Here is a 23,406-nt window from a genome sequence, read left to right as displayed (position 1 = left end):
CCATTAGTAAACACCTCAAATTACATGAAAGGGAGAAAAAGTTCCCTAGATACAAGCATTAAATATTTATCAGCCTTATGTCTGCTCTGTCACCACGCCTCTAAGAAAGTCCATTAATTAAATACTTTAGAAACGATTAAAACACTTCCTTAGAACTTATTGGCACCTGTTAATTCACTGACCCTACAAGGCTATGGCAGTAAATGTCTTGTTTGATTGCTTCTCTTACCAATAAATCAGCAACTTAAAGACAAAGGAGACATGATGCAACTCCATGTACACAACATTGCCTTAAAACACAAAAGCCAGTATCTAGAGGCAGAGAAACAGAACATTTATGTAGACAGGGCAGCACAAATAATCTATTTAACCTAATCTTTTAATTACAGGAAACATCTCCTAGCAAGACATACAAGAGCAATGAAATGACCCAGAGCTAGAAATCAAGATGATATATTTGTGCATGTGAAAGTAACACCAGCAGAATTCATAAAAGAAAACCTCCTTGGGCATTATTATCTTTCCATCAGGATACACTGTCATCACATTGAGAACAGGAGAAAAAAAAATAGCTTAAAATATGTTATTAAAATACAAATAAAGGGAAAGGGAAAACAAGAGCAGAGAAAGGTGAAATTAGAAGTGGGGGGGATGCAGGTGAAAAGAAATCTCTTTGAATTATTAAAAAGGAGCATGTTAGGATTGGGGAGGGAAAAAATAAGGGACAGACCCCAATAGCTTGGCAGAGCACAGCACCCAGTCCAGTGCAGAAGCTGCAGGGATTTGGGTGTCATTATTTACTCAGTCACAAACTACTCAGCAGAGAGGGGGGTTCAAATCTGGCCCTGCTTGGGCAGTATGCAAATCTTCTCCCACTCCTCTGCAAGCTTTTAAGGATAGCTGGCAGAGAGTCCCCTGAAGAGTCCTGGCAATGCCACAGTCTGCAGTGGGAAACGAGCATCTTGCAAAGAACCTCTGAGATCCTCCTACCCCCTCAAATCTGCGCGAGAGGAGAAGTGTTGCCTGCAAGGGGGAGCGAGACGGAGCGCGTGTGTGTGTGTGTGTGCACGAGAGGGAGAGGAAAACAGTGCTGGTAATTATAAAAGAGTCCTGAAATGCCAGGAGATGGGAGAGAATAATTGATCCTAAACAAAAATAATGACAATAAATTGCGCGCCCCTCGCTGCGTGTAATGTTTCCTCCTCTCTCCCATTTGTGGCGCTTTGACCCTTTGTTCGGATCCTTTACCTTGCTGCATTGAAGTTATTATGGAATATTTGAAAAAATTGGCTTCCCTTCCTTTGATCTCTACTATTGGATTACATTCTTCCTACTGCCTGCACACAGTTCTTCACTCCCACATTCATTTTCCCCATTTCTTTGTTTACATTCAATTTTACCATATTTCTTCACACTTTTCTACATGGGTAAAGCCTATGTTATGTTCCAACACACATTACTCTCTCTCTTTCCTTACTTTGCACTTTTTAACTGATCGTGTAGAATATTTGTTTCCAGAACGACAACAAAAAAAAAAAAATCCAAACAAAACAAAACACAAAAAAAAAAAAAAAGAAGAAAAAGAAGAAAAATGTATGCAATGGTGAAAACATGTTCCTTTTCACTCCAACTGCAGCCCTAGCTGAATTGTGCTGCCATTGTTTTCCAACAGAACTTGCATTTCCAAACTTGGGAATTCCCATCAGTCTGTCTGACAGAATTTTCCTGTTTTTTCTCAGAAGGTGTGCATTTTTCAAATGCCAGTAACATACCACTACAGAATTTCCCAGGAGTAACAGCTTGGTTTGAGGGACTCTTATTCAAAAGCCTTACTTCAAAAAAAGTCATTTGAAACAGAAGAACCAAAACGGATTATTTACATTCTATAAATCAAAACAAAACTACAACCAATGCATTTCAAAATATTGCTATAATTATTTTCTACACGCTGATAAATTGCTGGACATACTTTCCTGAGTGCTGGTTGGCAATTCCTCGAGCACTAAACACAATGTTTATTTAATTTTAGATTGTGAATATAATTATTAAAAGTGTGATTCCAAATCATTAAAAAAAAAAAAAAGGAAAAAGAATATACAGGGGGAAAAAGAAGCAACAAACCAAACACAAGGGAGGCATATTTCAGGTGTATTACAGTGTTTTTAAACCTCTGTCTGTTACACATCATGGAAGGGTCTTTTTCCAGGGACTCAATCCCAGGGGAAGGAGGAGCTCAGGCCCATCAGGGGCAGAGCATCCCAAGCCAGGTGACAAAGTTGGGAGTCACAGCAATGGCCACTGTGACAGTTTGGGGGTGTAGGAGAAGCTGCAAAGCTCAGGAGCAGCTCTCAACAATCCTGACTCCATTCCCTGAAATATATTGAAATGGCAAAGACGTAAAAATTAACTCATCTCACTTTTCTCAGCATTTATAGAAGACAATGTGTTTTATACCCCCAAAAAATGGGGATCATTTTCTGAATAAAGTGTATTTTTTCTTTACAATCTATGCACTATCACTCTTCTTTCTCTAACAGTAAAAGTCAGTGGATATTAGAAGATGCAGAGTCATAACACAGTATTCCAAGTATGGAGAAACACAGTTCTTATCTCAGACTCCCACATTCACACCCAAAAGTTTCCTTTTGTGTCCTCTCAGAGAGGGCTTGGGCTGTGCCGGCCAAGGACACCTCACACAGATCCAGCCCCACCAGCTCATAAAGTGAAAGAAGGAAAAAAGCATCATCGTGGTACTATTAGCACCTGCACAGATGTGCATTTTCTACCCCCAGTGTAAATCAGGAGAGTGGGGGTGAAATTGGTGTCTTGACATCAGCAGAGGAAGAATTGTGACCCTCAGCCAAAATCCAACCTGCCCAGTCTGTAACAGGCAGCCCCACAAGGAAGGGATGGATGGACTGGGAATGGACTTTGCTACCACAACTAAAATGAGAAGTAAAAAACCCCAGCCAATCCACTGCATATTGATTCAAGCACTGCAGGATGAGGTATTGAAAGAAATAGATGTTTGTCCTTTCAACCTCTTGCTCCGTGGCCACTGCTTTGTTTTCTCCTTTTAACTTTACCACGCATTAACAATTTTCCTGAATTAATTCAAGGCATTTCTGGCAGCACGTGATTAAAAATTATCCATTTTTAATTGTTTTTCAGTGGTTGAAACTCAATTCTGCTTAGTCTGCCTGAGAGCTGGGCATGGGTGATAACAGGTTATTTCAACAGTTCAGGCTAAAAATGGGATCATTCACTTAACTCTGCAGTATCAGTGCAATTCATCTCAGTCCATAACAGATGACATGTTCAATAGAATATGTAAAGTATGCCTCCACCTAGTGATGACTATGTTCAAATAATAGAAAATAATAATAATTATTCTATTACTTAAGAGAATCACAGTAATTGGCTCCATTTTACCAAATTAAAACGTGCTCTCATGTAAATACTCACATATACAAATGCACACTTCGCCTCCAGAAAAATAGTTAAAGCTCAATCTGTGACAGTTTACCTGCAAACTCTGACTTGAGGGAGGCTAAACACATTCCAGGTTTTAAATACATTAAAATTCAAAATAATAATGTACTTGTAGCAATCAAGACTATTACGAGGACAAAAAAAAAAAGGGGGTGTGACTGAAGTGCTGTGGATTTTAAGTGTTAAAGTTGTCTGATAATTTAAGTTTGATAGACTATTTCTAAATGAAACAGTAAACAAACCACATCCCCTCCTTGCAACTTTGTTTGCCAAAGAAAATGTTTGCTAAACTTCTTGGATCGCTGTGTTTTACAGATGCCATTGCAGATGTAGTGGCTGAAATTCTTAGGAATTTTTTTTGTCCTAAATCAGAGCAGAGGTTATGAAAATAAAAATTAAAAAGAAATTAATTTTTTACAAAATACAAAACCAACAAAAAACTCCAATAAAACGTCCTAACAGTAAAAAAAAACTTAACAATCCAGAATTCAAGAAATCCAGCTCTTGAACTCAATCTCATATTTCTCACAACTGCCATAATCCATATAAAAATAGTCTCTAACTGGGATCAATTGCAGGCGCATCCTCAAAATCAATAAACTCGAGGAGGAGGTTTGAAAAGTCAGGGTCCCTGGTGGAAAACGTTCTTGTGGGTTTTCCTTTCATCTGGGAACCACCTTAAACGTCTTCTCAGGCCGCCTGCTCTTGCATTACCATTTCAAAAAAGTCTCCCCATCCCATTAGTGGTCCATGAATCACAATTTAGGAATTCCCGCTCAGCTGAAAACCAGAGGTGTTGTATCTAAAAGAGAGGGCAGGTCACTGCCTGCAGTTCCCCCCTTGCATTTAAATTGCCTCCATTGTCCCTATAACACCTTCAAGCATCCAAAAAACATCCTGTCTGCAAAGAAATCACTCCTACACAAAAAATGTGAATCCCAAACCTCTCCTCTGCCATCCCTCTGCACGAAAATTCAGAGAGAGGACAGCCAAGGCTCCCCATGCCCAGCCAATTCCAAATATCTGCCTCAGCCATTAAAGAGAAACACAAAAAAATGGAGTCAAGTGGCTTCGCCAAGATTTTAAAAAATGTAGCGGCTGAACACAGAAATACCAGCACCAAACATGTAAACAAGTCAGATTTGATTATCTCTGAGTGAGTTCATTCAGGATTCCTTTTTCTCTTTTTTTTTTTTTTTCCCCAAGAGTTTGATAAATTAAGGGAGTGTTTGGGCACCTATCAAGATACTTTTTTTTTTGTTCATATTAGCTTAAAATAAATTTAAAAAAAAGAAAAATTATAATGGTCTTAAATTAATTTAACTGTTTTCCCTTAGGAGAAGCACTAAACCTTAAAATACCAAAGAACCAGGAAGTCCAGTCTTCTTTTGCATTTCTTACGTTTGTCTTTCAGCTGTTGATTGCCAGAAAATACCATTTTCCCCGGATCATAAATGCACAAAACACAGCACCATGGGCCACACTCACATCAGAGGTGCTTTATCAAGTTCACCTACTGACTATCTGTAGCCATAATTTTCATTACATGCTTTATCTTGAACCACCTCATCCTTGTGAAGCTATTTACCTTTTCCCTACCAGCTGATCAGAAGAGAATGACTATTTTAAAACATCAATTTATTACCTAAGGAATAATTTAGTGAACACAGGTCTTTGGGGATATTATTAAAAAAATAAATATTCGTTGGTTCAGAAACCAGTTAAATGAATGTTAATTGCAGAATAATTTGGGCTGGAAGGGAAAGGTCACCTGTTCCAACCCCCTGCCCTGGGCAGGGACACCTTCCTCTAGAGCAGCTACTGGTCTGAGTTATTCAATCAGGCACCGATTTTGGCTGAAAAATGTTTTTAAAATGCTCAGTGTGCCCTGCAGGATGAGTCCATGGGGAAAGGGAGAGCCTGGGTGGCACCGGGAACAGACTGGGCAGCCCTGGCTGCTTCTGCTGCGCGCATCCCTACCCACATCCCTGTTCATATCCCTGCCTGAATCCACTGCCCACATCGCTGTTCACATCCCTGCCCTCATCCACTGCCCACATCCAGTGCCCTCATTACTGTTCACATTCCTGGCTGCATCCCTGCCCTCATCCACTGTCTCATCCAGTGCCCACTTCCACTGCCCACATCCCCACCTGCATTCCTGCCCATATCCACTGCCCACTTCCACTGCCTGCATCCATTGCCCACACCACTGTTCACATCCCCACCTGCATCCTTGCCCACATCCATGCCCACCTTCCCTGTCTGCATTCCTGCCCACATCCACTGCCCATTTCCAGTGCCCACTTCCAGTGCCCGTATCCCTACCTTCTTCCACTGCCCTCATCCCTGCCATCGTCCCTGTCTGCACCACTGCCCACATCCACTGCCTGCATCCGTGCCCGCCTTCCCTGTCCGCATTCCTGCCCACATCCACTGCCCATTTCCACTGCCTGTATCCCCTGCCCGTATCCCTGCCCATCTTCACTGCCCACATCCGCTGTTCTCATCCCTGCCTGCAACCCTGCCCTCATCCACTGTCTCATCCAGTGCCCACTTGCACTGCCCTCATCGCTGTTCACATCCCTACTCACCTTCCCTGTCTGCATTCTTGTCCGCATCCAGTGCCTGCATCCCTCCCCACTGCCCGCATCCCTGCCCACATCCCCACCTGCATCCCTGCCCTTTCAGACCTTCCCTGTCTGCATTCCTGCCCATATCCACTGCCCACTTCCACTGCTTGCATCCCTCCCCACTTCCACTGCCTGCATCCACTGCCCACATCCACTGTTCACATCCCTGCCCTCATCCATTCTCTCAATCCAGCACCTACTTCCACTGCCCACATCCACTGCTCTCATCGCTGTTCACATCCCTGCCCACCTTCCCTGCCCACATCCACTGCCCATATCCGTCCCCTCTTCCACTGCCTGTGTCCCTGCCCGCCCGTGCGCTGCCCACGAGATGGCAGCAATATGTTTATGAATAATGCAGCAGAGGCTGCAGCCCCATTTCGCATGCGGGAGCTGCAAAGCGCCGCTCGCTCCTTCAGCTGCAAAACAAAATAACATCGCTCGAGCCCCCTCCTCCCCTCCCCGACTGCACAAGCCTCTGTGAATTCGGCCAAAAAAAGAAGAAAAAAACAATGGGAAAAATAAGCTGCTCCTCTGTCACGCTGCCCGGGTTGCTCTCTCGTTTTCCAAGGCACAAGGTGCTTCCCTCTGCTCTCACAGATTTGTCCTGCTCCTTGTGCTCAGCCGTGCTTCTGTCCCTGACAAAATTATGTCACACGCACATTAAGCATTAACTGCTGCTATGTTTTATTCCTGCAGCACAGAAAATGCCTGTGGCTTGAAATAAATATTTTCTTTCCTGATGGACAAATAACATCTGCACTGGTGAAAGCTGCAAGCGTGGCTGTCACAGGCTAAGTGATTCAGATAATTTCTTGAGAAGCACATGTGTATGAGCACACGCAGGCACTCGTACCTATCACAGGCACTCCTGTGTCAGCACTTGGATTTGCCAAAAGATGGGCTCTTAAAAAGCATAGTGAGCTGTTCTAACCATCACTTTCAGCAGACAGACTTCTTCATACACATAATGTCAGACTGGGGGAATACAGATTGTGAGTTGTTAAAATCAGCCTGGTTCCACGGAAAATTTAGGCTTGCTTTTCCACTGGATTTTGGAGTCCTCCAGCATTTAGGGAGGCTGTGGCCTGCAGTGGGTGCCACACAGAGGTGATGTGCAGTGCCACAGACAGCAGCACCACAGCACCTTGCTCAGGGCAGCTTCTGCTCCAAGGCTTTCAAGCCTTTCCAAGACCTTCATGAGTTGTTGAAGTTACACTTTTCAAAAGATTTTTTTTTCCTGATTTTTTTTTTTTTGTTTTTAAGGACAATAATGGGGGGGAAAAAAAGTACCTGCCTAGGTAAGATCATATTTACATATCTACAAATCAACCAAAGCTTTTTTGAGAATTTTGAATCTTATTTCATGAAGCCAACTATAACAAAATATTGCTTATCAGGAGTGGACCTCACTATTGCTGAAAAGTAACAACTTTTTCACATAATTTTAAAAAATGGTAATTAGGCTTTCAATTTTGTCTTTTAATAATACTAACAACAAAATGCTAATTTTCTGATTCTGTAACCACAAAATACATAAGGCCTTTTTGACATAACCGAGGGGTTTATTTTACCCCAAAGCAGATTCAGCAAGGGGGAGAAATAGATTAACTATAATTTTGTGGCACTTCTAACTTAACTGCTTGGTTTGTCCTTTTTATGAATAAAGTTGCTGTTCCTTGAAATCCTTTAAATTCCATTACAGAGGTTAAATTGATAGAGAAGTTCCTTGAAATTCCATTACAGAGGTTGAAGACCCAGTTTCCCAAACTTTTTAAATGCACAGTGCTGTCAGTTGAGTGCTCTCCTGTTGATTGCTTCTCTATTTCCAAACTGATCATAGCTTGAATATTGAAGTATCAAAACATTGAAATATTTTTGTATATGTCATAGAAAAGTGTTTTTTTTTATTTCTGTTAAGGTTTCCTATGCAAATGAAGCCAAAGTCCTTACAGTTTTTATGTTCCTATTCTTGTGTAAAGCTTTGATTGTATCACAGAGGCAATGACATCTGTCCCTCTTTCTGTCACTTTTTTGGGGGGTGAAACTGGCTTTATTACCTGATATTCCTTAGAACATAGATCATATCAAGAATTTCTGTGTCCATTACTGAGCAATCACTGAGCAATCTGAATTCCAGTTCATTTTCCATATGTTCTCTTTGGGCTAACATGAGTCCAATCAGATTTAAGAGAAAGACACTGGTGAGAAAAGCCTGACCATTTCTCACCCAACATTTCTGAAACAAGGGTAGAACTGTATATTCCAGAGTGCTCCAGTTACCAGGCTCTTGCTTATTCTCAATTAGATAAGGATCTTTTCCTTTCTCAGCTGATTTTTCTGCCTGTTGTGCTCTTTACTAACCAGGGACACCTCAACTCCCCCTTGGGTCCCAAGAGCAGCTACTGTCAACACAGGTGAAGTGGTTACAGTTAAATCTGCCTTTTCCATATGTAAAAAATAAATTAAATAACAACAAATAAAATTACCAAGGATATCTAAAGGTCTCTCCTCATCATCACCTTAAAATATCATATTATAGTCTTTAGAAGCCAAAGTGACTTCTTAATTTTATAAAGTTTAAAATGCATATTGTGTGTAATTTTCTATTTCCTGCAAAACTTGCCTCACAATCAAGGCTAGTTCTCGTCTTTCACTATGTACGACCACTCTTACTTTTCTGTTTTGATCACCAAAAAAAAATACATTAAAACTTACAAGATGTTCAAAATGAAAGAAATTAAGAAAAGTACACTGAATACATGGGGGGAAAAAAGCCCCAAAACATTCATGGGTTTTGTTGGATTTAGCTTACAGTAGAAAATAGGCATGTTGAGAAGTCAAAAGATTATCTGCATTCATTGATTAGGTTTTACTGAATATTTTGGCAGGAGCTTTGCCAGTAAGGTTCAGTTATAAGAGAGAAACAGAACCACAATTGTGAGTCTGTTCCACATTGCTGTGCTCAAGATCTCCCACTTCCAACAATAAAAAGAGCACTTATGTAAAATCAGAGAATGGTTTGGATTGGAAGGGATCTTAACTGGTCTCATTCCATGGGCAAGGACATCTTCCACTCCAAGCCCCATCCAGCCTGGCCTTGGACACTCTCAGGGATGGGGCAGCCACAGCTTCCCTGAGGAACCTGTGCCAGGGCCTCCCCACCCTCACAGGGAAGGCCAATTCTTTCCCAATATCCCATATCCCAATAGCCTGATATCCCATCTAAACCTGCCCGCTGGCAGTGGGAAACAATTTCCCTTTGTTCTGTAACTCCATGGTGCTCAAAGTGGGGTCCCATCTCCCTCAAACTGCTGGCCACACTTCTTTTGAAGATGAAGACCATTTTTTTGGTTTTGTGTTTTTCTAAAAACCAAATTTTGTTACTTAAAGAAACTCTTCTGACACCACCTAATGACTGTGTGATGTGGCCAAGTCTTTTAATTAGGCAATAACATAGTCAGGTCTCTAGGATAGAAATTAAACCCCAGCCAGAGCAGTGAAGTCCACAAGTGGACAAAGTGGTGTTTAAGATCACAGAGGTCCATCAGATGCACAGGAGATTCAAAGCCAGGAAAGGTTCCTGCACAACTCAGAGCTGAAAGCAAGAGCCCTCTCAGGCTCGGGAAATGGGACTAACTCTGGGATAGGATTTGGGTGGGAACAGGCTCCAGCTGCTGATAAAGATCATCACAAGCCTGCAAGGTGGCTCTTTTAGATTTCCCTCCTCTGTGCAGCATTTATGTTCAAAAACACACAAAGAAACCCAAATACCAATCCCAGCCCAAGCCCCTCCACGTCGCGCTCTCAGTGCTTCCTCTAGAGAGATCGTGGAAACAAATATGATCCCTCCCATGGCAAAAAGCAGTGACTTAAACCATTCCTGGGAGGCATCCAGGCACTATCCTGATCCTATAGTATGTAGAACAAAATAGCTTATCATTCAGATTACTCGCTTGGACAAAGCTGGAGAGCTTCAAGGACAAGGGAGTTACCCAGGATCAGCGCCATAAATGTTATTATATATGAAACAGCTGCAAGATAAATTCTTTCATATTGCACATAGGTGCAGTTGTACTTTCAGCTGTCTCGCTGGTGGAATACTGTAGGTCTTATACAGCTTTCACTATTTGTAAAATACATGTCTTAGTTGTGTAGGATTGAGTGACCCCTTACAGCTGCGGTGCACTGAAACAAAAAACGGTATCACACCACATCTGTGGCAAGAGCCCAGCCATAGAACTCCAGAAATTCCTCATATGAAACCTTCCTAAAAGTGAACTTGGTGTACAGGGTAAAATTATGACTAAAGAAAACAAAAAATGCCTGTTAGTTAAATGAATGGCGCTATTAAGAGAACAAAGCAGCTTCATCGATTTATAAATATGCTGCTCACGACCTTTTTTGTGCTTTTCACCTCTCTCCTACTTTTCCTTTTCCTTTTTGAATTATCTGAGAGAAATCTCCCAAAACCTCTTCAAGGAAATAGTGTACAACCACAGGACTTTGTGCTAATGAACCCCCAGAATTAAAAATCCAGAGGTCAAGAGCACATCTTCCATGGAGTCTGGGCTGAATTTCAAATTTAAAGGCTGTTTGGCTTAGAGTAGAGGCTGAGTAAAACAGGGGGAAGAATAAGACCCAGTTGAAAAGTTTACTAAAAGTAGGAAATGTGGAATATTGGAAAAAAAATCTGCAAATTACCCTAGTTACTGGTGTTTCTAACACCATATCAACACTGACTGAAAAGCAGCCCATTAAGTTATTTTCTTTTTTGATAACTCACATCAAAACACACCTACCCTATATCAAACTAAGCCAAAAAAAGGCAAGAGGAGAACAACAAAGTGACACAGGCACTGTTTCTGTTCCAGTTGCTGACTGACAACACTGCCATCCCTTAACATGGTTTTATTTAGTTATTACAACCATCTCTCTGTAAATGACACTTAGGATTATTTAAGATTATGTTGTAATCCTTTTAATCCTCAGTGCTTTAAATTTCAGGCTAAACACCAAAGAGCAAACTAGCACTTAGCAGAAATATTTAAAGCATGTGATTTGAACATAAATCTTCTTTTATTCAGCTCTCCTCCGATGAAGACCTAGTGCATCACATCACTCAGCCAGCAAGAACAAACAGCACCGTGTCTCACTGCAAGCTGCTACCTCACCCCACACCATGGGAAGCTGCTTCTAACCAGGTCTTTTCCTGGGTGCCAGTTACACCATCAATAAAATAAATGAAAGGAAACCAGGAGGTTATAGTCTATGAGATGTGCATATTTTCAGTTACTGTTACGGAAAAGTTGAGGGAAAAAAATACCCCCACATAATGTGTTCATCAAGAACAGAAATAGATTGCATGCACAAATTGGATGGTGTGAGACAGATCAGACTTATCCTGTTAAAAAGGGAGTAGCTCAATTAAAATGAGAGGAGTAACGCTGCTGAAAGCATCATGATCAAGACCAGAAACCCAAATCTTCTTGCCTGAATATCACTCACTTGCAGTTCCCTCTTTTATTTCTCCCTGCATCGATCACGTTTCTAATTAGTTTTTCTTTATGATACTCCTATGCTCCATCTTCTTGCTGCTATCCATTAACTGTCATCTGCTTAGATTTTAAATCCAAGATTTCCTTCTTTTTCTTCAATCCAAAATTTCAATCGTCTTTTTCCATTCATGATCTATAATTCATGGACTCAAATTGAGGACCCTGGCAAAATCAAATTCAAAATTCTGTACCTACTCCTAATACAACACATTAGCTCAAAGAAACCACTGAATGAGAAAAGAAGGTTTTATTAGAAAGTAATGAAACAAAACACCAACTGTGTTTTGATGGGCTTTGAAGATATAATTATACTTATTTCTGATCACTTCAGAGTTAAGCAGCTAATGTATTTAATCAAACAGCAATGCAATGCATCTATATTTAGGTTGCAAAAAAAAAAGAAGAAAGAAAGCATTAAAGAAAGCCACCCATGTTGTTTTCATTTGAACAAACCTATGAATAAGTAGACACACACTATCAATTTTATTCCCACCCACGAGGAATAAGTAGATCAGAAGTGTTTCCTGAAATATTCAGTTTCCAGGTACCAACTGACCTCTCTGCTTTCCAACCGGCCTTGGATTCCCTCCAGACTATCTCACACATCTTCGCTCCCTCTGCAGTCCCCTTCCCACTCTATCTGCTCATGTAGCACCAGTCTTGTTCAGTCCCTTCCTTTCCCAAAATGTCACCACTACTGGTGCCAAAGCCTTCTCCTCTTTCGCTCTTACCATCTGGCACAATCTTCTTGTAGCTCTCTGTCTAAACAATGCTCCATCCCTTTTCAAAATGTGTCTTAACATATGTCCTTCCTCCCATGCTTTTACTTCTTAATGTCTCTCCCACTCACTTATTGGCTTGATGAAGACACATTTTAATGGGTTCAAACAGTAGTGCATGAGTTTCCTTTCTCACATTATTCTGATTCAGTTACACCTCACACGAACAGAAGTGAGAAGAAAATGCATTGCAGAGCCCTCGTAGCACCAGTCTGGTAAATCAATAACAGAGCTTCGTTTGTCTTTACTTTGGAAATGTATTAGCTCAAATGAATCACTGAAATGCATTTCCAAACGGGAATTTTGCTCACTACAAAATGAGAAATAAACCCTAGAACCTCAGAAGACCTGTCAGTGTGCTCAGGGGGTTGCAGGAGTGAAGGCTAAGGTTATACTTAATCACATTCCAAGTGAAAAAGCTGAAGATTGACAGCAAAAACCAAAATATTTATTCTAAAAATACCTAGGAAATGACAAAGCCCCAAGTGTTGTCTCAAGACAACCTGAAAGATGTGGGGGGTATAGAAGCATAAGTCTCGCTGCCTTGGAAAAGAAGAATATTTCTAAATATTGCATGTGCTTTAGAAAGATGTCTAGAAAAATAAACCTTGAAAAAGCCTCTGTAACACACAGCTGACCCAAAGAGATTTCTTTTTTAGAAGCCATGTACAGGCCCTTAGGGTTTTTTTTTTTATGTGTAGTGGCTTTTTTTTCCTTCCATCCCAGACCCAGACACAGTTGGTTCCTCCAGCATGTTTCATTGGTCGTGATGCCAAAGGACTCTCTGGTAACTAACAGGATCTTGACCCTGACATGTTCCCTTCTGCATCTCTACCCGCTTTATTGCTTGCATTGTTAAACATTTTTAATGTTAGAACTCTGGGAAGCAACTTGGCTCATAGAGAATAATATTTTGATGTGGCTTGATGCAACATTTAGTGAAACAGAAAAAGACAACAAATCCTTTCTACTGATATTCATGGGAGCTGGATTATGTCCAAAACCTGAAGATGTTGCAATAAACTATTTTAGCCCCTAGATCCTGGAATGTTAACCTTGCAGTAATGCTTTTCCCCTCCTTTCATCTTCTTGGGCCTTGATCCTCCCTTTCAATTCAATGGGATTTGGACGAAGGAATTAAATAATATTATTTTCCATCAATGAAGAATAGTCCTGTGAGAAATACATGTCCTTCTCTGCTGGCCCTGACAGAGGCAAGCTTTTAAAAATCCTCCCTTCCCCTTGCAGAAGTGAACCTGGGTCATCACCGTCTGAGGACCCTGAGCAGCAATAAAAATAAACAGAGAAACCGCACTGCGCTGGAGCCGTGCTTGTATAAGCAGTTTGAAGAAGTTGTGTTTATGGAAGTCCTCTAGGTCAAGATTCTAGGCCTGAACCCAAAGCAATTACCTACTAAGTTTTAAAAACAAATTGAATATAGAGCATTAATCAATAAATCAACAGGTTCTCAAGTGTTTAGGAGACTCAGCCATCAGAAATCCTTCTCTTAGAAAAATAGTAAACCGATGCTGGATAAAGTGTTACACTCCTTTACTGGTAAGAAAAATGCTGTATTAAATCAGGATCTAGTTATTAAAACCAAGGAAATAAAGCCTACCTCTTCAGAGTTCAGACACAAATGAGCAGTGGAATGCTTTGCCTCTTACCTGAAAGACATTCTTTTTGCTGGATTTCTCTGAGGTCCACTCAATGCGAGCACCACACAAATCTACACACTCAGGTTTATATCCCGGCTTCTGGAAAGGAAAAGAAAAAAAAATCAACATGAATATGGCCTGACTTTTCACAAATGGGGACAGTTATCAGATAAAACAAGAATAGATCAAGTTAAAGTGACAGGTTGTTGTAGCACAGCTGCTGGTATTACTGAAAAGAGCTCATTATAAACCCTGGTATTGTTAAATAACCACTCTTGGGGTGTCTTATAGAAGAAGTATAGAAGAAGTAAGGTTCTTATATTAGAACATAATTTTAAAAACAATTAAATGGTTTAAAAAAGAGTCTAGTGTAACATATAGTAGATCAAAACACAAATGCAGACACATGGACCAGCTATTTTCAATGCTTACTTTGCCAAACCTCTTGAAGAGTCATTGAGTTTAAAGGAAAAATTTTGTGGGTTTTCCAAATGCAAATTCAAACTGATGCAACTGGAAAGGACAGAAATTAGACAAGAACATACATCGTATCTCTAAGAGAAGCTATCCCCTTTCTCCAAACAAATTATCATTTCTTGCTCCTAAAAAAAGAAGAAAAGGCTTCGAGGGCATGTGTGACACACCCAGAAAGAGCTCAGCACAAGGGCTGATACTTCTCAGTGTCAGTCCACGCATCCTGGAGTGACACAGCTCTGCCTCCCCTGCTCCTCCATATGGATGCAAGGAATTCAAAGAGCAGATTTGTTTGCCTGTATCATTTACGTTGCTGGGAGTTGGTGCAAAGCACAATAATCCTCATTTGCCATCGAAGCTCCTTCTCCAGGGACTCTGCCTGTGCAGCAGTTCTGGCAAAGCCCCTGTAGTTCAGAGTAGGCTTTGTAGATTGGGTTGCTGCACATCCTACTCAGCAGTAAAAATACTACTGTTAAAGTAAAAAAGCACCACTAACTCCCTTTTGGGTAGGGGATGGAATGATATCCACATAATTTAATTAATCAGCTTGATGCAACTGTTTTCTCTGCTGCTCTTAAGCCATCGTTACCCTAAAAATGTCAGTGATGACACAAAACAGACTTTATAGAGTTAAGAGTGGCCAGTCCAGCACCAGCCACAGAGTCAGCTTTCCAAAAACTACTCACTGGATTTCTCTGATGTTGTTATTAAAGGCTAAAATATGTGAGTTCTCCAGGATGCCTTTGAGATGGGAGGAAGAGAACCTATTTAGGTTAAAAGAAGCAAAGCAATCCTGGTCAAGTGATTTGCAGGCCTAGTATCTGGAAGTTTTCAGTACTGGGATTGCAATTATGTTCTCCATTTGCCAAACCATAAAACCACAATGGTTAAGCTCCACTGAAACTGACAGTCCCGTGTGCCTTTGTTCCTTTTTTTAAAATATTATTAATTTTTTTTTAATAGAAGAAATATACTCTTCAAAACAGAAGGATGTTCTTGTGGTTAAACCACTGAAGAGAAGAACTTGGATTTCTTTTTCCCCACCTCTGCCTCAAATTTCCTGCCTGGCCTCTGACAAGAGTTTAGTCTTTCCAATTTTTTAATAGCAGATCAAAACTGCAGCATTGAGACTTGATTTTGCAAAAAAAAAAAATTGAGAAATTTAATCAACTAATATTTGCATGGCAAAAATTATGAAGTTGGAAAAAAACCCCAAGCACCGATATATTAATGCAAATAAATATTCAAATTTTGGATGAAATGAATGAGTTCTCAATATTCCAGTACTTTTATAAATAGGGCTATGAGGCTTAGATCATCTCCAGGACTCCATGCAATGCCCAGATCTGCACCACACAGGCAGTTCTGCAACCCATCAGGAACACACAAGACAGGCTTCTCAAAGTGGGCAATCTTCCTCTCTTTGAAAAAAATATTACCCACATGGATAGTTTGAGTTGGAAAATACTTTCACAAAGAGGGGCAGCTTTATTCTACCAGCAGAAAGAGTTGAGAAATTTTGAAAACACATTGAGATGAAAAGAGGAGATTAACATGTAGACAAAGAAACAGAAATAGTTTTTTGATCGTGAACATTACTGGGCTACAGAATATTTTCCTCAGGAAAACTGCCATGGAACACTGAAGGGAGAAAAAACAAAAGCCTAGAGAGGAAGGAACACAGAATAGTGAACTCTGTAGTATCTCTAATTTCTATTTAAATTTATTGTACAAAAATATATGCAACTGCAGAAGCTGGACTCTCCTGTGCACCAATGAACACACAGGGTAATTTTGCTGCTGTTGCTGTACTCTGGAGTTTGTTTACAGCTCTGATTTTGTAATAAGCAGAAGAAAAGTACAAGCATGTGCATCTCCCTCTCCAGAAAGGATGGGATGCAGGCTTGTGGTGTGGGAAAGATGAAGAGGTTTCTGCTATGTGCAATAATTATTTGAGTCAGTCTCTTTCTCTGGGGGAAAAAAATATGAATTGAGCAACCTGGTCTAGTGGAAGGTTTCCCTCCCCACAGCAGGGGAGTGGAACAAAATGATCTTTAAGGTCTCTTCCAACCCAAACTCTGATTCTATGAAAACTTATCCTTTGGAGAATTTATCAGTTCTGACCACAATGTGTCTATGAACTCATGAGTATGGCATAAAATGTGAAGCTTCTGATGAAAACTTCATGCTAAATCATTCACAGGGTTCACAGAATGACCAGGTTGGAAGAGATCTTCAAGAACATCGAGTCCAACCCAGCCCCAACACCTCAACTGAACCCTGGCACCCAGTGCCACATCCAGGCTTTGTTAAACAAACCCAGGGATGGGGACTCGACTCCACCACCTCCCTGGGCAGCCATTCCAGAGCTTTATCACTCTTTCCATAAAAAAACTTTTCCCTGCTCTCCAGCCTGTATTTCCCTTGGCGCAGCTCGAGGCTGTGTGCTCTGGTTGTGTCAGTGCTGCTGGAGAAAGAGCCCAGCCCCAGCTGAGCACAGGTACCTTTGAGGGAGCTGCAGAGAGTGATGAGGGCACCCCTGAGTCTCCTTTTCTCCAGGCTGAGCACCCCCAGCTCCCTTTTCAGAGCCATTGAGCCTGAAACTGCCCATCACTGTTCTGCTGCACGCTTGGGGAGCACCCACTGAAACCCATCAGAACTCCAGAAAATGTACAAGGAACGTACATTAATTTTGGCCTAAAAATTTCCCTGCTACAGAGCTGGCTTCCCAGGTTATGCAACACCCAGAGACCCTGGGAGAGAGCAAGTTAAGGTGACTGGGAAGCCTGAGCTCTCCACGTCCTTGCTTTGTGCTCTGCAGTCAGAGCAATTATGTTATATCAATGTTGTTGCAGGGGGTTATGCTGTAAATTGATACAAGTGTCTGCTAAGATGAAATCTTCCTAAACATGAATATGGATTTCAGCAGCATTTTCACTCACTAAATTACTTTGCAGATGGGCTAATAACCTGAGGTTAAAATAACCTCAGTTGAATAAACTATCTGAGGGAATAAACTGACTACATTTTCTTGGTCAGAAAGACCAACTGATGATAGAATTAAATGCTGTTAAGGAAGAATGGAGCTGTGATTCATTTAGATCACAGTGTCCTTAATTTAAAATAAAGAGCTAGTCAAATTCATAAGAATGGTTAAACAAAAAACAAACAAACAAAGGAAAAGTGTATTAAAGCCAGGACCACAAAAAAATCAAGGCAGCAACAAGAGCTAATGATTTAGCTACATGGGATGCAAACTTGCATTTTCAGTAGTATTTGTAAACAATCTCATTTTCTGAATCTCTCCTCTGTGTGCTTTAATTGCTGTGCTCTATTACTTCCAATAACTCCAGATTTTGCCACCAACTTCACCAGAAAGCAAAGCAATGGATCCCAGTCCTCTCCACGCAAAGCAACAGCAAAGTTGCCACAGTGAGTCCTGCACCTACAGTCATACACAGGAACAGCAAAACCTTTTAGATATTGCCATTGATTTGATTAAAACATTACTAAAGATTTAGACAAATAGAATTTTAGATCACCTCTAAATGCTATTTAGTCCCATTGTCATGAAAGGAGGTATTAGAAGTGCTCTCATTTCTCTCTCTCCTGCTTCCTTTGTTTTGTGAAATATCATTCCTCTTTTAATGATGCTGTCTTATTCTAAATTTTTGCTCCAAGTACAGTATTTAATAATTAATAATTAATGAATTAATATCTTTAGAATACAAAGGAACTTTAATCTTTTTGGTAAGTCACATCATTTTCCTGCTAACAATAAAAATGCTTTGTTATAATTCATACTATTGTGGATGAACACAGCTTCTCTTACATTATTTAATTAATGGTTGAGTTCCCCCTTTTCCAAAGTAAACAAAAACTGGAAAAATAAAATAAAAATCAGTAAACAAATGAGTTCTAATGAATCCTTTTTTTTTTTTTTGCATTAGTCCCTTTCCAGTATTAAAATTATATCTGGTTAAGTGGTTCACAAAGGAAATAAGCACTGCATTTACTTTATCAGATGAGATAAGCATGGCAGTTTAGCTTTTTTTGACATGCAAAATTTGAGTTTAGGAAATTGAGTTATAAGATTATGAACACTGACAGCTCTTGTTGTTTTCAAGCTTTACCTAATTTGTTTATTTACTGTTGCATTTAAGTTTTATGCAACAGACAGAAAATGTAACTTTAACAGATTTTTCTCACCTAGTGAACATTGAGTTCACAGTCCCAGCATTCAAATCTAGCATGGAATAAAACAAAAAAAACCACCAACATTGTTTTGCCCTCCCCAGAATGAGAAAAATACAGGTTCAATATGTCTGTGTTCTTCCTAACACGGGAGATTTTATCTCACTGATAAAATGAGCACTGGTGGTGACTGAGGCTTCAGGGAAAGGGACTGACCTCTCAGAAGGTCCCGTTTCATAAACCACCATCACTTTTTTAGTTAAATCATTTGAGATTTGGGCCAAAAACCCTATTCTCCAGGCTGGTCTAGTTTAGTATCCAAATCCCTAAAGAGCTAATGGGGATTTTAACCATGTTGAGGAGTCTCAGAGCAAAATCAAGCCTCCTGGTGTTAAATTTCCACCAGTTCATTTATCTCCTGAAATTTGGGTAACAACTTGCAAAGAGAGGGAAGAGGTAGCAGAGAGAGGTGCAAGAAACTTAGTAAATTATAAGAATAGTTCTAATAAATTCACCTTAGACATTTCTCTTTTTCCTAATAATATAAAAGTCAACTTTAAGGAAAACAGGTGATTCTGAAAAAAATAATAAGCTTTTTTATTTTCATGGCTGCAGAGAAGTTGTATTTTCCAGCTGGACTAGCACAAACACAAGCAGAAAGTGCCAGATTTCACCCTTTACTTGTTTGTATTATTTCATATCTTAGTTCTGCGTTTCTTTTTCTACAAATCTCAAAAAATATACGGCATGAAAAGGTGCTCTTCAAGGCTGATTTTATGACAGGTGGCATTGATAGTTCTAGGATTTATAGAAGAGTGGTCTGCATCACCTGCCACAGGAAAAATAACTTATTGTTTGTGACTCCTGCCAAAGAGAGCACCTTTGCGGCCACCCATCAAGCCAATGAGATTTGGCAGGTTCGATCAGGCCTTGAGAGCCTTTCACAACAGGGCTTTGTCAAATCTGTCCCTTCACTGCCCACAGTGTCACAGAGCCACCAAATTTCCCTTCTGCTGCCCATGCTGAGGTTTGGCTGTGCCCAGCACCGAGGGGACGCGCGCCGCTACCGCTCGCGCAGCGGAGCTGTCGCGTGTGCCCAATGGAGATCAGTGGCCTTTCCTCGGGGCACAATAAAAAGGTACTGCAAATTTCACTTTGTAGTAACTACAGGCTACAGAAATTGCATTAGCTGCATTAGATGGAGTCGTAGAAATATTCAGGGAGGTTAGCGGGATATGGTGGATGTCACATTTATACTGCGATAAAAAATCACTTTGCTAACTTATAATGTTTTCTGCTTTGGTAACACCCTATATTAAGGTGCCGCTTATAAATAATTTATTATTATTTATTAATGTATAAACCACTTTATAGGATGGTAGATAACAACTTAAATTCATGTATTAAAGATGCACATGCATGGTTTAATACAATTTACGCCTCACAATATCCTTTGCAACAGATTCTCATCGCATCATCTGTTCAGCATTTATTACTAATGCATTTTATAACATACTTTATAATACATTATTTGAAGAAGTAGCTGCATTTAGTGATCATTTTCATAAATAAGAATAAAGCATTTATAAGTGGCACCTTAATTTAAAGTGTTACCTTCACATTACTGGGTAGTCACTCACCATTTGTCTCACTTTGCAATTACTCTCGAAATGCACCTCTTAATAAAGGACATGCTGTGTCCTATTTCTTCACACACACTACATCTGATTAAGAGTTTATCAAGGCATTTTTCCTTCAGCTGCTTTCAAACCTTTGAAGTCACCAGCTCAGTCTAAATTTGTCTTCTGTAAACACCAAACTTTTTTATATTGAAATAATAGTTGCCAGGAGACTGAAGATATTGGATTGCCTACCAGGTTGGCCATTGCCTGCTGCTTGGACTCTTTGTAGAATTCCATTTTCCGAGAAGTAAGAACAATCCAGGAGGTGGACCAATTTTTCCTTACAAGGAATATTAAAAAAAAAAAAGAAAAAAAAACCAAGGAAAAAGAAAAAAAAAAGAAATCTGTGAGGCATTCAAGTAGGAGGTAAAATATATTTAATTTCTAGACATGGATTTTAATTATTAAAACATAATACATATTAATATATACATGTCAGAAACAAAAATGGTCTAAAGTCAACATTGTCAACAAACTTCCATCAACATTGATGGAGTTGCGCCGCCCTAATTATACCCAAAATGTAACCTATCAAAGCTTGAGGGGCTTCTTTCTCCTCATTCACATTTTGAAGCCCATTTGTGTTTCTTTTTTGCCATGGTGTCAAATGAAAACAGTGGGATTATTCACACATGCTCAAAGTTCACAAGAAGAGGACTCCGAAATAGCTGGTGCCCTTCTGGTACCTAATACTTAAAATAAAACTGAGAAGAAAAAATGTTGATCTGACTACACAGAGCTCAGTAACAGGTCTATTTTGAAAGGTCCCAAATGCTGTCTCCTTTCCCTAAATTAAAAGTTTACACAAGTGCAAGGAAGATAAGAAGAATATCTGAGAAAGGTTTGAGTAACCATTAAATATCAGGAGTTCATGGTATAGACTTAGAGAACTGACAAACTGCTGGGGCTAGGGAGAATTAAAAATACACATGGACATGTGAAAGAATGACCCTTGATACAGAAAATCGTGATATTCAACTCAGAGGAAAATGCTATTATATATGTTATCTATAACAGATTTCAAACCACTACATAATCATAAATCTGACCTCATAAAAAGCTATTTTTAGATCAACAGCTCAAGTTTAACTTTTGAATTTAGGGGTCATAACATCTGATATTTACAGGAAAGTTCATAAACCCACTATTGATCTGCCTCATGGTGAATATGAGTTGTCTATTGGTAAGCACCACTTCAGACCTTCATTATTTTTCTTTATTTTGTCTTTCTATTTTAAAGAGGTCTTGTAAGTGCACAAAGATGTAAGTGGTCAAGCGTGCTATGTGCAGATTTAAACAAACTTTCCTATGAGTTGGATAGGCTGGATGAATATGGATTACCAAGGAACTCAATGGTAATATATCTTGGAATATATCTTAAATCCAGTACCAATTTATACCAAATTACCCCATTTATGGATAGAATGGGGCATCCACAGCTGCTCTGGGCAACCTATGCCAGAGCCTCACCTCCCTCACAGGCAAGAATTTCTTCCTAATATCCCATCCTATCCCACTCTCTGTCAGTTTGAAGCCATTCCCCCTTTTCCTGTCATTCCAGGCCCTTGTCCAAAGTCCCTCTCCAGCTCTCTTGGATCCCCTTTAGGTTCTGTCACACTCCCATGTTATACCTTAATTTCTTGCCACCATCTGCTATTTTTGCTTTCAGAAGATATCCTTCCTTCGTCACTACCTGCAAGAAAGGAAAAAAAAGGAGGTCGTAACCCTATTATTTACTGAGCTGAATAAAACCACTTAATACGCGCATAGGGGTCTGCATCCAGATTCTCTAGTGTGGGGGATCTTACCACTAATTCTCAGTTTAATCACCTCTTTTTTCTGATATGTTCCATTCTTTTGAGTATTTGCAGACAATATTAAAACAACTCTTAAAGTCAACTACTACACAAAATTAACCGCAATAAAAACCCAATAAAGTTTTATTTTACTTTATTTTATTCTATTTATTTAGAATAATTTTATATAAGTGTGGAAAAAGTTTCTAGCTATGAGTAAAAGAGAATTTTAAATGCATTGCAGGCAAATGACATTATAATATCATTTTATATACTGTGTTTCTTTACAGCACACTGAGGATTCTATATGGGAATGCAACCCTTGATTTTTGGGTTCCAACACTCTGCTTGAGTTTTGGTGTATTAGAAGCAAGACTTAGGCCTGGTCTTTTGTTGTCGTTTTTTTTTTTTCATTTCAATTTGTTCTCCTACACCTCTCTGAACACCTTCCTTAAGCCAGACCCCCTTGCAGACCCTTGGCTCTCTGATCAGCTGAAATATCTCATTTTAGAGCTGGGATAGGGGTTATTCTTGTCTATATAAATTTATACTAAAAAGCTAAAAACCAAACAAAGCAAGATGACTGTTTTTCAGCCAAACCCGATGATCTTCCATCTCATCAGGTCTCATCAACTAAGGATGTCTCAACTGTGTCAGTAATGGGAAAAAGAAACAAAATTGTGATTAAGACTGAGTCTGGTTTTGCTTTCAAACACTACTGAGCCAGTGCCCGACTTGGATATTAGAAACTCCACATGGTCTTTGTAGTAAATTGCATCACAAGGCAATTTCATAACAATTTCAATAGAATTTTGCTGTCTGCAAAGCCATTAAATAACAATAAAACATGCTTTAAGAGGCAATATAAGGATTTTTAAATCAAACATGTCTGTTATTTTGATTGTACAAAGCAGCATTATTTTAACAGTGTAGTATGTTTCACAATTTCCCCAGATTTTGGCTGTGGTTGATATACAACATGTAATGACACATATACTGTGTAGATATCAGTTTGTACCTATGGAAAGGCCTGTAGGCCCTTGGACAGTGATTTAAGTGACATTCTCAAGTGGGTGCAGGAGGATCAGTGTGAGCTTCATCTGTAATTTGTACTTATCTCATGTAAATTCCTGTCATGCA

General features: G+C 39.8%; 1 protein-coding gene across 1 annotated transcript in view; it reads right to left on the bottom strand.

Annotated features, from left to right (window-relative positions):
• The window catches only part of ARHGAP15 (Rho GTPase activating protein 15), a 320,720-nt gene that overhangs the window by 248,661 nt on the left and 48,653 nt on the right, over positions 1–23,406 (bottom strand). Inside the window, exons 4-6 of the mRNA XM_054515336.1 lie at positions 22,102–22,163; positions 20,663–20,750; positions 14,130–14,219 (exon numbers count right to left, since the gene is read on the bottom strand). Of these exons, the coding sequence (XP_054371311.1) occupies positions 14,130–14,219; positions 20,663–20,750; positions 22,102–22,163 (240 nt within the window). The remainder of the gene's footprint in view (positions 1–14,129; positions 14,220–20,662; positions 20,751–22,101; positions 22,164–23,406) is intronic.

This window comes from Molothrus ater, chromosome 7, assembly GCF_012460135.2.
Source record: "Molothrus ater isolate BHLD 08-10-18 breed brown headed cowbird chromosome 7, BPBGC_Mater_1.1, whole genome shotgun sequence".
NCBI lineage: Eukaryota > Metazoa > Chordata > Aves > Passeriformes > Icteridae > Molothrus > Molothrus ater.
This window is presented reverse-complemented; position numbering and strand designations above follow the sequence as displayed.